The 15,393-nt window shown below is 37.2% G+C and overlaps 2 protein-coding genes across 2 annotated transcripts in view; one reads left to right on the top strand and one right to left on the bottom strand.

Moving 5' to 3' along the window:
* Window positions 1-122: 122 nt before the first annotated feature.
* Window positions 123-3,543, bottom strand: LOC133524307 (histone RNA hairpin-binding protein). The gene is made up of 5 exons (XM_061860243.1): window positions 3,292-3,543; window positions 3,104-3,217; window positions 2,906-3,023; window positions 2,689-2,808; window positions 123-2,462 (listed from the first exon to the last, which is right to left on the bottom strand). The coding sequence occupies exons 2-5, from the start codon at window positions 3,159-3,161 to the stop codon at window positions 2,252-2,254; spliced, it is 507 nt and encodes a 168-aa protein (XP_061716227.1). The 5' UTR covers window positions 3,162-3,217; window positions 3,292-3,543; the 3' UTR covers window positions 123-2,251.
* Window positions 3,544-3,566: 23 nt separating this feature from the next.
* Window positions 3,567-15,393, top strand: part of LOC133524309 (exportin-6) — a 28,449-nt gene continuing 16,622 nt past the window's right edge. Inside the window, exons 1-10 of the mRNA XM_061860244.1 lie at window positions 3,567-3,867; window positions 4,412-4,621; window positions 5,208-5,408; window positions 6,148-6,319; window positions 10,917-11,046; window positions 11,618-11,756; window positions 12,476-12,633; window positions 13,468-13,591; window positions 13,945-14,027; window positions 14,465-14,573. Of these exons, the coding sequence (XP_061716228.1) occupies window positions 3,865-3,867; window positions 4,412-4,621; window positions 5,208-5,408; window positions 6,148-6,319; window positions 10,917-11,046; window positions 11,618-11,756; window positions 12,476-12,633; window positions 13,468-13,591; window positions 13,945-14,027; window positions 14,465-14,573 (1,329 nt within the window). The 5' untranslated portion in view covers window positions 3,567-3,864. The remainder of the gene's footprint in view (window positions 3,868-4,411; window positions 4,622-5,207; window positions 5,409-6,147; window positions 6,320-10,916; window positions 11,047-11,617; window positions 11,757-12,475; window positions 12,634-13,467; window positions 13,592-13,944; window positions 14,028-14,464; window positions 14,574-15,393) is intronic.

The following is a 15,393-nucleotide window of genomic DNA, read 5'->3' as shown; positions in this document are numbered from 1 at the left end:
TGTTTACTCCTCATGCTTAAATTGAGACTAGCAAGCAAAATATTCCAGAATCGAACCATGCTGCGAGGGCTTCAAGGCATGAGAAGCAAACAAGTTGTGCCACCAAGTAAAGTAAAACACAATTTTCTATACATTGACAATATGACAAGCATTTTTATTAATCAATATTATTTACATTTTTTTTATTTAATAACTAAATCTTATGAAACATACATATCAGTCATATCAAATACATATTGCTTACTACTAGGGCTAACATTATAGCCATTTGTAGGCACTTATAATGATTGGTATATTTGTGAAAATCTGTCAAACATGGTAGAAAAACTAATGTCCAACCTCAGTTTTGGTTTCAAAAAAAGAGCAATCCGAACCCTTATTTTTCGGCAACAATCTGGTTTCGGTCGGACGCTAGAAGAAACTATATTTTGGTCTTAGGGCCTATAACCAAGTAATTTGCCCTACCCCCATATCTAAAGGATTGAGTTATCATGTTTCTGTGCAACATTCGCAAGATATGAAGTTGTCTAAATGCACCTAATTGTTACAAAAAATTGGTCAATAATATTGATAACGTAAATAATAAAGGAGACGACAATAAGAGCCCATTATTTTAAAAATATATTTGGAAAACCTATTAACTAAATAGGTTCTTCCAAATAGTTTACTAGTGGCTGAATAAAAAAAAGTCGAATTTAATAATTACTGCATCCACGATCCACGTTCGACATGAAAGGTTAAAATGTAATAGTAAAGTCATGTTCCGTTCACTCTTGCTTGCTTTTGTAAGAGGTGTACAGTTAATTTATGGTAACAGCACATACCAACAATAAAGTCTTGTTTATCTAGTAATAAGTGGCTTTTCCTTATGCTTCATGTACATAAAGGAGGTTTCCATCTGAAACTCGAACATACATTCTCATAGAAACATTCTTATGCAGAATTTCCAGATGAAGCATAAGGATCCTTCTCTGTGGAAAGTCACATATAATCAGTACGATATTGTGTGTAGAAACAGGTCACAGGGCAGTGTTTTATGTTTGTCTTTGCATAATAACCTCTAGATAGTTATGACTAAACATAACAAAGTTATGAATACCTATAGCAATCAAACTGGATCACAAACATTTATGCAGAATAACCAGACAAGCACCCAGAAGCACCAGAAGAATAACCAGAGAAGCCTGACTCACCTATCCAAAGAGGTCCTGACCTGGAAGATGCCCGGCGGAAAATGGTTCAAGCCCTACACTCCAGCAGGGGGTAACAGGATGAAAAGAAAAGCGATCAAACAATGATATGATATAACCAGTGATCAGCGACAGGTAGCAATTTATGTCACTTTAGCCTATGTTGTTAAGAAATAAACAATACCAATGCTGCTAAATAACTTATAATAAAACCTCAAATACAAGGTCAAAAGGTAATGTAAAAAATTGTTATTTTGAAAAAGTAAAATTTTTGTGTAAATTGACCTGAACGGTTATTTATCTTTCAATAGATATTTTATCTAGAATAGAAAATATATGGAATTATATAAAAAAAAAATTGCAACTTCGATAGGCGGGTCCACACAGAGCGAGCAAGCGAGCACTTACGCGCGAGGCAATTTCCTCACGCACAAACCGGCCAGTGTAAACGTGCCTCGGACGAGGCGGTGAGCTCGGGCGAGGAAAACGCGCACGCCGCCTCGGCCGAGGCACGTCTACACAAGCCGTATTGTGCGTGAGGAAATTGCCTCGTGCATATGCTCGCTCTGTGTGGTCCCGGCTGACAACTATAAATGCATTCATATTTCATGTATAAATTAAACACAAAAAGTAAATTGTCACATCTATTTTTATGCTAAATCCTAAACTTACTACCTGTGTCTGATCCTTAGATATGACAATAATGGCTTTGAGACATTTAGATGCATTTTTAATCTTGAAGGTGCAACCAGATCTGGTGAAATGCTACTAGTGCAAAATTCACAAACTGCCCTTATGCATGTAGCAGTACCACATGCTATGTGCAGTGCAAGAGCCAGATCTGGATGCACCTGACTTTGGAGTATTCATATTTGTCACCACACCACATGATCACTGCCATACATGAGCCAGGGACAGATGGGAGTGGTTCATATGAATACACCTATTCCCATCTGTGTTCAGCAGGGACAAATGGGAATACACTCTTAACATCAACAGCATGTCTTAAAGATATTGTACGGTATTGTAAGAACTCCTATGCCTAATTACAACTAAAATATCTATTGCTCAACATTATCACCCTCATCCTCATCAGAATAAGTAGTGGAACCAGCAACAGAGCCAGAGTTAGATCCGGTGTTTGACTTGGCTCCATCAGTGTCATACTCATGTAACTTTAACCTCCACATCTTGATCAATGTGTCCCATGACCTGCGACTGTATTTTGAATATTTATCTGGGGTCTTTGGGTCATCCTTAGTGCGCTTGTCTCTGAAATGATACATAAAATTAGATATTTTCTTATGTATACAAATTCTCTAGATATTTCTAGAAAAAGAATAAAAATTTATTCAATTTCCTTTATTGGTTGGGCAAAAATATGCAAAATCCTTTGTTTCTTGAACATGGATTTCACAATAAATAAACAAAACATGCAACAAATATTAACTTTACCTACAACTTTACTTTTTAGAAGAAAACTGAAGAAAGAACTTACATAGGTACATGCTGCAAATAGTTATGGTAGCCAGTTGTGTTTTTCCCATAGTCAATTTGTTTCTGTCTTCTTTGCAACATTAATGGGTCAGTCTCTAGTTCAACAGGCTTCTTTGGTTTACTGAAATAATAATTTACACATTTTAGCAAAATGTAAAAATTTTGTATATTAGATAACATAAGCAGCTTTCAAATTTAAAGAAAATGAAAGTACTTGCCGTGCTCTTGTTTCAGTGCCTGCTTTCTCATTGGGTTTTGCCCTTTTCCTACTGTTTGAATTTTCTCTGCTGCTGTCCGACTGTGACTTTATTCTTCCTTTCGTCGCTTTGCGTTTGTCTGATTATAAAAGAGAAAGAGCAACTTTATTAAATAATAACAGTGATAATATTAACGTTTGTAAGGACACTGTAGCTTACCATTGAGGATTTCTCTTAAATCTTTAGTCCAAGTATTATCTATTGCGGAGTTACTCATTTTTGAATGATGCTTTTTTCTTAAGGGAAGACCGGTATTAAGTTTACACAAATTCACTGCAAACAAAATTATTGTTAGAAAAACAAACAAGGCGCGACTCATTTATGTACCACTGATTTTACTTTGTTACCTGTGGTTTAAGAGATAACACAGCGACTATAGTACAATAATAGATTGAAAAGTAGGTTAAAGATAGTTAATTTTGTATTGATTGCATATTTATTTACAAATCCAAAGCTAGAAATTAAAACGATAGGATTATCTTGACTTGACACTGACAATCGTGAAAACGCGCGCATTTCTACATTCCCCACAAGCACGCTTGCCTACAGTACAGATAGATAATCACACATACTGGAAATCTGAAACCTTTCATTCATTTTTACACTATTTGAGGTATAGCTAAAAATACTTGCATAAAAAAAGAAAAAATCATTCTGGTCTGTCAATAATGTCAATGTCATGTCAAAGAATCGTGTAGTGCAATGCGAACGGCAGGATGTAAAAATCATTAGAAAATTATAAATATGGCATAAATAACACTTTTAGCTTTTATTTGTATGTTTTTTCAGGACACATATTTATATACTTCGAGATTACTGTTCTTTTCCATTTTTAGTAACGTATCCCAACTATCGGGACTCGTTAAGATTATGATTTAGCTGCACAAGAAGTCCTAGGCTATAACTGAATTACTTTAAAAATGGTGAGCCCTGAGCTTTATTACATTTTTTTAAATTACATACGTGCTTTAATAAAATTCAGTATACAGTAGTAGCTTATTTAAATTAAAAAAATATCGAAATCAAAGGTATACTGGCTAATTGGTTCATTTCCAAGAATATTGATTATATTAACTAAGCTAAATATGTAATGGATATAATGTATGCTTATAAACATTTTAATATAGTTTGGCCATTATGTCACAAGACAAATTGCATTTTTGTAGCTATGTGAAGGGCTGGTCAGATTATGTGATATGTACCACTTTTAACACTTTCGACACCGCGTACCCGACACTCGAGCACTCGTAAACTTTACTCAGATGCCGACGTACCCCGTAGTCGGGCACGAGCTATAAACCTACACGCGACGCCAAAGTACCCGACAGGCGGGCAAGCCTTGCATTTTCGTTGCTTGACTAGCGAGTACTGTCGGTTTCTGGGGTTGTGAAAGTGTTAAGATGCAACCTAACATTAATTGGCTACTAAGAAGAATCTAACTTTTACCTAAAAATTTTGCTTTCACAGAGTGACATGGAGGTCAATGAGGCTCTGGTCTCTCTTGAGGCCTTGATGTCAGAATTTTTTGCACCAACAACAAACAATTTGAGGAAGCGCGAGATTGAGACCATGTTGGAGAACTTCTCCAAACACAGAGATTCCTGGAGGCACTGTTTACTGTTTCTACAAAAATCACAAAATCAATATGTCTTGATGTTCACACTGACAACACTGGAGGTTCGAGAAATTGAATAGAATTAGTAATTTATTGAAACTTTATTCTCAATCACGAAATGTACTATACCTAATAAATATTTTTAACACTTTGGTTGTGTTCATGTTATATGACTATGTAAAAGTCTACCTTAATATTTAAAAAAGTGTAACGTCTTGTCAAATTGTTGCTAATCTTTTGTAAATAATGTAGAGCTTTGACTGATATGACAGCTTTTTCATTCAAAACAAGATGGAAATATGCTAGTTTAAGAATATGATATGCTAATTTGATAGCCCTGAAAAACAAATGTCCATTTAATCTTGTAAGTCCCCACATAATTGTACAAATACACATTCAATTCAAGTTTCGAACTGTTAAGCCCCATTTAAACGTTCAAGAATTTGTATGCAATACTCAATACAATGCTGCACAACGCAATGTAATGAAAATTGAAAATCACATACAAGTTCTTGAACTGTCTAGATGGGGCTTAATAGAAATAAAAGCAAATTCCACATTCAAAAGCACTAAAATTGCCCTGGGTTTTACAAGGTTAATATCAGAATTTTTTTCCAGTATTAATTTACACTCTGCATTAAATTCCAGAACATAATAAACAGACAATGGGTTAGTTTGATGTTAGATGAAGAGAAGACTGAAATAAGACTGACACTCTGGAATGAGCTGATGGCCAAGCATGAGGTTATGCAGTACTTCATCAGGAACAAACTTGCAGCACTCATGGTATCCATAGCGCGCTATGACTGGCCTCATCTGTACCCAGACTTCTTTAGTAACATTGTTGAGGTATGTATAATAAACAACAAGCTCAGTAAGTTAGAGATTAACTCTTAAATCTATTTTTTGAGATGAGTAGTGTGTAGAAAAGGGGTGTGTAATGATTGGTATAAAAATAAATATTGTATTTTCTTTCGATATAACAACATTTGATATAATTTCAAAGGGTATAATCACTTGTTGTATATAATATACAATTGGCATAATATTAAAATGTCCATTATTATTTTGTATTTCTAACCTATGTAAAGAGACTCAGTATTAATGGAGAAATTACTGATTTACGATTTAATACATCGGAACAGCCTGTATGTAGATACGCGGTAATTAAAGAGCATGTCATGTCACTAGTCATCACTAGTGCCACTTTAATCTTATCTTCATTGCGAATATCCTCCTGTTTAATGATGATTTATTTGTATTAATTTAACTTTTCTATTTATCTAATCAAATAATTTACCATATTAAAAAAATCCTAAGAAACTCTACTCGGGATCTCGGTCAATGTCCAGAGAGTAGTGACACGTGGTATAAGTCTGATTACCCTATATTGTAATACTGTTTGTTTCTAAATAAATAAAATAATAATTACAATAAATGTGATATAATATCTATTAGTATTGTAAATGTAAGACATAAAACGCGATTCTTTCCTGTTCTGAGACTTTCCTCATTATACATTTTAATAATATTTTAATGTTATTGTATAAATAATTCTTCAAACTATATCAATATTATTTCATGACAGCTTCTACGCTGTTCGGGGCGGCGCTGTCTGCTGGGGCTGGTACTGGCGCAAGCAGCCAGCGAAGAGCTCGGCGCGGCGCGCGATACCGGCGTGCTGTTGCCCTCGGCGCGGCGTTGCCAGCTCGAGCGGCTCATGCTAAAGGGCGTGCCGCAGATGCTGGCAGCGTTGAGCGGTCAGTATCTTATTATTTACGCTGCTGGGGCTGGTCCAGCGCTACACCGGCGTGCTGCTGCTTTCGGCGCGCCGCTACCAGCTCGAGCCGCTCATGCTTAAGGGCGTGCTGCAGATGCTGGTGCCGCTGAGTGGTCAGTATATTATCATCTAGATTGCGTTAGGTGACCAATGAGGGACTCGGCGCGGCTCGTGAGTTTAACACGTGATAAAGATCAGAGATTCACGAATCACTTTTGTTCTAAAGGCAGAGCAAATTATACTACGCAATGTATGCGAGCAGCTTCACCAGATTAAGACAGCAGCTTAACCTTAGGGTAACTTAGACTAAGACGATGCTGTACGGGCTGCTTCCCGCACAGTCTTAAGATGATATAGTTGATAATGATAATTGATAAAACTGCAGTTTCCACCGATATAATGATTTATTGATGACATGATAAAAATGATACAATTATTGAATACACTCCGCGGCGGTCGGACATGTACTGTCTCATATAGGTAAAATAAATGCTGACTGACGGAAAGTGCTGATGAGCGAAATGTTAATCCTTGTACGGACCGTACATGCTCCCGGGCGCGAGATGAAAAAAGATAAGACTTATAAAAATATAAGATATACATTGATAAAATTAAAAAAGTAAACACAACATAAAATCATTCACTCGCGGCGAATCGTCCTCCTACGATGGGTGACGTAGCCTTGTCGAGTCCCCTGGTCACTATAAATGTGACGTGGAGTTCCTCGCCGTGCTGCCATTCGACGAAGAGCTGATAAAAATGCTGAGCTGCTGAGGTCTGATACAAGTTCGAGGTGTATAGCCTTCGTCACCATACACACAAATACTGCTACATAGCCCTTTGTTGTCTTTATGCCCCGGCCCTTATTTGATTTGACATCAATAAAGCCGGTATAATCAACACCTGTGTGATAGAACGGGCGCGTCGGGTTACACCGCGCCGCCGGTAAGTCTCCCATGATTTGTTCTTGCCTCATAGCTCTATGACGTATACAAGTGACGCACTTATTGATATAATTTTTTACTGCTCGATTCCCTCCTATGATCCAAAATTGATATCGCAGTTGCCTTAAGGTCACTCGAGCTCCACCGTGAAGGGTCAACTTGTGCGCATTTTCCATGAGAAGATTGGTGATGTGGCCTCTGTGAGGGATGATAAGGGGATACTTCATGTTTGGGTCAATATTAGCTTTTCCTATTCTTCCTCGTACTCTGAGCAGGCCATTGCCGTCCAAAAAGGGGTGTAGTGATAAAATGTTACTGCTTGATTTTACTTGCCCATGTCCAGACAAGTTGTTGATATCTTCTCCAAATGATTCTTGTTGCACTTGTTTGATAATCATGTTTCTTGCTTTTCGTAGTTCCGCCACCGTGAGGTATGGCACTGTAGGTTTGCATTTTGATACGGCGCGTAGTACCCACGCTAATACTCGCGTTATACGATTGATATTGCTGTGCTTGATAATTAAGTCACTTACGACGTTGTTGCCTTGTAGTGTCGTGACACTCGTGACGTTTGTTTGTTTTGATACTTTGATATTTTCATCGGTTGTGTATTTTATTTCTTGTTCTTTTTCTTCAAATGTTGATAACCAGGAGGGTCCCTGCCACCACAAGGGGTGTTTATTTAGCTGCGTAGCGCTGATCCCGCGGCTTGCGCAGTCTGCCGAATTTTCGGCTGATTTGACGTAACGCCAGCCATCTGAAGGTGTAATTTCTTTGATAGCTCGTACTCTGTTTGATACAAACGGCTGCCAACGGTTGATATCACCTTGTAACCACCCTAAAACGGCGGTCGAATCCGTCCAACAAAATAGCTTGATATTGTTTTTTGATAAACTTTCCATGATTTTTTTTGATAATTTGGAAAGTAGTGTAATGTTGTTGTAATCTTCTGATAACTTTTCGTTTTTTATGAGTTTTCTCTCAAGTTGATAAAATTGTGCCACAGCCTTGTTTCTTGATTCCCCTAATTTTTCTTCTATGTCGGGTTTCAGGGGTAGTCGTACCACATAGCGTCCGTCGCTTTGGCGCGTGGTTTCCGACTTATATTGATTGATACAGTACTGATCTTCTGATGATAAAGTGTCCGATGATTCGGCAATGTCTTCTATTGCCCAAAATCTGCTGATATCTTCAATGTTGTTTATTACCATGTTGCAATGATATGACTTCATGTCTCCGCAGAGAAGCCACCCAAGATGAGAGTCCAGTGCTATAGGAGTAACGTCATCTACTCTAATGATAGACCCCAAAATGATCCTTGCAAAAATGCCTGCGCCCAATAAAATGACAATCGGATGGCTGATATTGAACTTGGGATCTGCCAGCTGTAAACCTTCAATATGCGGCCATAAAGGCAAAAATGATTCGTTTGGTAGGTCTATAGTAAAATGGTTCATTATGTAGGCTTTTGTGATAAGTGTATAATCCGTATGAACTGACTGAGCTTGGATAATTGTGTATCCCTTGCAGTTGCTTTCCTTTTTTCCGATTCTAAAGACAGTACCACTGTAATTTTGACGTGGCAAGCCTAGCAACTGGGCAGCGTTTTCTGATATGAGATTTAATTGGTTTCCTGGGTCGATTAATGCTCTAATCTTGATATAAGAGCCATCCGTTGTCTGAACCTTGATTTGGGCAGTTGATAAAAACGTGTCAATATCTTCATCTTGAAACACGTGTAACACATTTTTTGACGTACTTTGTTCATTTGTGGCCCCTTTTTTCTTGCTGATAAATGCCTCGTGTAGTATCGTATTACGTCTGCCGTTGCATTGCTTGCAACGTTTTTCCGACAAACATGGGTTGCCGCAATGTTTGTATAAGCAGTTTGGACATATTTCCTTTGTAGTTATTGTTGCAAGTTTCGTCTCAGGTATCATGCCTAGAAACTTCGAGTAGCGAAATAACTCATGATTATAAGTGCAACAAGGACACTTGAAATTGTTGCTTGATAATGCTTGATAATTGTTTGCTTGATTTCCTTGATAGTTCTTGTTTGATGAATAATGATAATTTCGGTTTTCCTTGACATATCCTTCGGAGCGAGAGCCTTGATAATTTTGATAAGACGAAGGTTTGCCGCTAAACCTTTTCTCGTAGTTATTAGTATGTTGGGCTGGTTTTGTTTGTTCTTGTTTTCGGCGAGATGATTCGAGTGCCGTAAATTTGGCTTCTAAAAATTCAGCCTTTGATTGCGGTACCGAAGGTTGCGAAATTGAGGCGCCGGCCTGCTCTTCCGGTGGCTGATTCCAGTCCATTTTCAAGTTAAACTGGGGAGTAGCAGGCCTGATAATAGACTTTGCCTCTTTAGCTAGAGACAGTTGCAAAAGGTTGCGAGTTTCATGATAAATGTTTAATACTCGATCGTGATGATTTTCCGTAAAGTAAATGTAGTCTTGATTTTCAAACTCGCAAAGTGCAATATGATTTGTTTGAAACTCTTTCCAATATTTCTCTAGAGTTTCTGAACGGTTTTGAATATTTTGAGTAGTCTTACGTTCAGCGCCGTCCTTTTTAAAATTGATAAGAAGTTTCTCAATTGCCATGGCAAGTTGACCTTGTTTATTTAGTAAACTCTCCATCGTGGTCGTTTTGCCAATTAGTTGATATGATAGTAACTGATGATAATGATGATAGTCGCAAAATTGTGTTTAAGTGTCCTTCGTGAGTATCTGCGCCTTCTCAATCAGACGGTGAGACCCGCTTGTGGGAAGCCGCCGAACCGATTCGCTATCACACAAAGTCCACTACAACACAAACTTGCTAAAAACTTGATCTTGATAATCTTGATTGATCCTGATATTTAACTTTGATACTGACACGATTGGATTTAATATTCACACGGCTATGGTGTCACAGCTCCTGGTCACGTTGCGTCGACACGTGGCGCGATCCATAGGTCACTGATATTTGATATTTGATAATGATATGAGTCCCTGATATTTGCTGTAGCAATGATGATCTTTCAAGTTCGAGATTCCTCTAACTTGGCTTGATAGTAGACGTCTCTTGATAATCTTGATATGTAGACGTCTCTTGATAATCTTGATATCTTCGATGATGAACTGATGCTGTTCCCTATGACAATGAATATAGTCAGGCTCTGGATGACTCACTGCGCCTGTTCAATCCGCACGGTGGGACCCGCTTGTGGGAGGCCGATGGGATGAAATCACTGTCATAGTCACTGATGGGTTCGAAGGACCATAAAGATGTACGGGCTGCTTCCCGCACAGTCTTAAGATGATATAGTTGATAATGATAATTGATAAAACTGCAGTTTCCACCGATATAAAGATTTATTGATGACATGATAAAAATGATACAATTATTGAATACACTCCGCGGCGGTCGGACATGTAATGTCTCATATAGGTAAAATAAATGCTGACTGACGGAAAGTGCTGATGAGAGAAATGTTAATCTTTGTACGGACCGTACAGATGCTTTGTACGGAGTTTATGAATTGTTCTGTTAGACGTATTAGTGTTTTTAATTTTCTTTGTGACATTTTATATGTATTTATTTGATATGTATTTTTTATATTTCTGTATATTATTTTTATGATTACAGCGATATTAGAGAACAATGCTCAAAACGAGGGCCACTCGAACCCGCCGCCGTCGCCCACCAGCGGCATTCCTCAGACGTCGGCGCTGCCAGACCTACTAGTCAACGCACACGATGTTCATACCGCTGATAAGTAAGACTATTGGGGTCTATTATTATTTATTAGAAATTTTCTTTGACATGTATTTCAGTTCAAGGCCTTTTTTATTGATATTAGCATTAAAGTTAATGACCCGGGAACAAATATGCTTTCTTATTTTAGTCTCAAGTACTGACTTTCAAACAACAATAAAAATTGTACGACCCATTAGGTTATTCTCAGGTTCTGTGTTTACAGTTTTTTTTTTGTGTGTAAACTTATCTATAGACGTGTGTACGGGTCGTACATCTGAGCTGATATGATTCTTGATGGTTGATTGTAGCCTTGATGGAAACACTGATTTTGGTATATGTATTTATTGATAACCAAGGTACATGAGTACTAGCTAGGAGCACGTATAAACGTAAACTAATTCATAAATCGATGTATGGCGTAATCGCAAATACAGCAATTATTATAAAGTCATTACATTTAATTTTAACGCTGACGCGAGAAATGTGCGATGCTTGCATTGTACAACGTGTAATAAAGTGACATACTCAACAAGCAATACATTAAAATAAGTTCAACTTGAATTGTCTTTATAAACCTTTTGTTATTTCAGGGCTCTGGACATGGAGATAATTGTAAAATGTCTGACGACGCTCCAGCACTTGTTCTCGTGGTTGCCGCTGTCGTCACACGTGCCCCCGACTCTAGTCACAACCGTGTTCTACTGGGGTAGCATTGCTACTCAGACACAGGTATGTAAACATTCGCTAAAGATAGTTTATTATTATCAGCATGCAGGATGTATGATGATAAGTTTCAAAATGTAGATATTTTCAGTGAAAAGTTCGGTAGTTTCAAACAACTTACATTGAAATGTATTAATGGACTTAAATTAGATAGTTAACTTTAATTACAATTATTGTTTGTTATTAGTGTTATTGCAATGTACTTCATCTTTGCTTTTATTTTTGTTAGGATGTACGAGCATTATTTGTAACTTCAATTTGGCAACTTAGAATTTCAGGTTTAGTTTAGTAATTATATATATTTAGGTTATATGGTTTTCATACTATATTTAAGGAAACTGTAGGTCTATAAGTCTATTACCCTATATTGTAAAAATTTATCAATATAAGAGACTGTTTGTTTCTAAATAAAGAAAATAAATAAATAAATAAAATATTGCAATGCGCTTATGACTGTCAAATAAAGCTACACCGGCTCTAACCTTACACCTCTGACCCGAGAAGATTTAAATCCCCCCTCAATCGGAGGAGGGTATCTCAATATGGACCGGCAAGAAACTCGGCGGGACACATCTTTTCAAAACATTACATGTTATAATTAACGCGGCAATTTCTTGGCGAAGCAATTCTTTCTGCGTGGACCCGTTTGTTCATCTGTAGAATAGAATATTGCAACTTTTTTAGGGACAGAAATAGTTACCAAAGTACAATCTGGTGTTGTGTAGAGCAAGGAGGCGGCGCTGGCGGGCCTGGGCGGCGTGTGCGAGCTGCTGTACCGCCGCTACGCGCCGCCGTCCGCGGGCGCCACGGCGCTGCGCCTGCACCACTGCGCGCTGCGCCTGCTGCGCCACCTCACGCACCCGCCCGTGCTCACGCCGCACGAGTCAGTACTATGTATATGTATAGCATTTCAAACAAGTTAGGCATTTTAACGTATCTTTACAGTACATATGGGGCTACTTTATAGCACTAGTGCGAGAAGTAGCATATTACGTTACTGTGTCGAACATTTAAAGGGCCATATGTACTGTAAAACGTTGTACGATACATGTGCGAATAGGTAATTCGCAACTCGTGTCGATTTAAAACACTCCCTTCGGTCGTGTTTTAATTTATCGCCACTCGTTTCGAATTTCCTATTTTTCGCACTTGTATCGTAATGTACTATTTTATTGAAAAACTCTTTTGAATACTAAGTCACGGCAAATATGTAAACCATTTTAAATCATATATGATCATTTATATTATTTTGATTTTTTTAAAGCTTTATTCAATAAAAAGACTACTCAAGATTTTTTACCCTTTTTGTAATGCTAAAAAAACGAACTATAGCGGGGCTCGTATACTACAGAGTAGTAGCAATAGTAGCATCACCGCATTAAAGACAACAGTATCACTAAGTTGTTTTTACATCCCAAATAGTAATCCCAAAACATCCCAAATTACTACTCAATCCTTATGTTTTGTACCAATTTTGTTCAAAAGATGGCAGTATAGTTTGGCTATTGGGGAAATCAAACTGCCGTTTATAGATTATATGATCTGGAGCGCAAGTTGCATTACATTACATTTTACTCATTTTTGATATCGGATTTATATATTTCGCGATGATAGACATGACGACCTTTTGGTTTTATACGGTCATGGTCCGATTAGTTTATGTTCAGAACTGATTTGGTAAAAGTAAACTAAAGATTTTTTCTTATTCTTTTTACAGTTACCTTAACAAGCTGGCGGAGTTTTTGAAGTTGTTTATATCGCTACATTTCAAGAGACTAGAAGCCGAGCCCGAATTCGATGCAATACAATTCTTGTCGTATCTGTTCCAGTTCACATTCCAGGTACTTATTTAACAATTATTTGAAATATAATTGGTACCGTTTTAGCTAATGTAATACATGCGTTGGTACGGAAAAAGTGACAGTAATGTGCTAGACAATTTTACCTACCTTTTATTTTTAAACTCTCGCATTTGTATTGAAGCAAGCGCCTGTCATGAAGTCCCATTACCTATAACGACTTACCCCTTTATTCGTAAACGTCTACTAAAGTTGACAAGCCGCTAATAATTGTTTGTCCCTTTCCGACGTATTGGTATGATGGAAAGGGACAATCGATTATTAGCGGCTTGTCAACTTTAGTAGACGTTTATGAATAAAGGGGTAAAAAATGAATAAAATGTTTCTCTTTGCAGGTGCCTGTATGCACAATATTTGTAAATTGTCTAGATATATGGATCCAATTTATTGATATTTTGAAGCCTGAGGATACAGTTAAGTAAGTATTTTTCATCTTCTAACTTGCTTTATGCCTAGTTACATAAATTTTCAAATGGTTTACAACTAAAGTTTATTAAATTTAGTATTTATTTTTAACTCTTTTCCAGGCATAGTACGATTTATCGACCTCATACGCGCCATTACAATTTCAACTTTAGCATTCCGATTTAAGGTCAAATTAAATTGCATTGTCTGGAGATCCTTGAAGATTGGTTAAAATAGCTGTAACATGGTGGAGGTGCTGGGATCAAAAATCAGTTCTCTAAAAAAAGGGTGTTGTTTCCTCACGAGTTCGTTAATTCGTTTATTACTTACATGCAAAAAATAACTAGTGGAACTCGTGTTTTTATAAGTCATAACATTATTTATCACTCTCTGGCACGTTCACAAAATCCCGTCGGTTTAAATTAATTTTGTGTATTCTAATTCTTCTAGATATTGGGAAGCGCTCCGCGGCCTAGTGGAGGGTATACTTAATAAAATTCAATTCCAACACAACAAAGCTCAGCTTCAACACTTAGATAATGAAGTTTATGACGACGACGTAAGTACTGAAAGACAACTTTAAGTTCTTATCGCACCTCGGATTTGGTTGAAAGCCGTTCTCGTAATTCTTAAAAACTAAAAATAATTAGCGACACAAGTCTTTTGCTGTGCCACTTATTCTGGTGTAGGATTCGGCAGATTCCCTCGGAACCGCCGATATCACACACATCGGCCAGAATCCTTGCTCACGATGGTTTCCAGTAGCGGCGGTTTAATCATATCATATTTATTTTTAATATACTTTTCATTACACTTGCTTGAAAAAGATCTTATTTCAAGCAGGTGTACTGAAGGACAAAGGCCTATATTATTCCCGCGGGAGTTATGGATTGAAAAAAACGCTATTAGGGAGATATAACTTTTTTTTTATGTCACGAATTCATAGAAACCACTTAGTGTAAATGAGTTATACTTTAAAAATACTGCCGTTAATAATTTAATACGTTTGTTTATGTTTAAAAATATTTAATTTGGTTAATTGTATAGCAGTTAAAAATATTTTTACATAATTTTCAATCGTGGCTGTCAAAGAATGACAATATGGCGGACGAATGTTTGAAATGTCACCGTATTTAAGAAATATTTCGATTAAAATTTAGTTTTTTCTTCGCAAGTGTGATTAAAAACATTGTGTGTAACTCGCTTCCGAAATTTCACTTACCCCCTTCGTTGCACAATGTGCTATAAAACACAACTGGACTTCATTGCGTTCTCATTATTTATTTGCTTTCACGATTCTAAAGAGGGCAAAACGAACGACCGGGGAAAGCTAGCTGCGAAGGTTTTTAAGCTAACCGAATTTGGGCTTGACAATTTTG

This window comes from Cydia pomonella, chromosome 13, assembly GCF_033807575.1.
Source record: "Cydia pomonella isolate Wapato2018A chromosome 13, ilCydPomo1, whole genome shotgun sequence".
NCBI lineage: Eukaryota > Metazoa > Arthropoda > Insecta > Lepidoptera > Tortricidae > Cydia > Cydia pomonella.
This window is presented reverse-complemented; position numbering and strand designations above follow the sequence as displayed.

Bases quoted from the DNA above. Each gene is read 5' to 3' on its own strand.
- LOC133524307 (XM_061860243.1), bottom strand. From the start codon at position 3,161: ATGAGTAACTCCGCAATAGATAATACTTGGACTAAAGATTTAAGAGAA. The intron at 3,024-3,103 runs GTAAGCTACAGT...TTTTATAATCAG, and splicing joins TTTAAGAGAAATCCTCAATG to ACAAACGCAAAGCGACGAAA. The intron at 2,809-2,905 runs GCAAGTACTTTC...TTATTATTTCAG, and splicing joins GGCACTGAAACAAGAGCACG to TAAACCAAAGAAGCCTGTTG.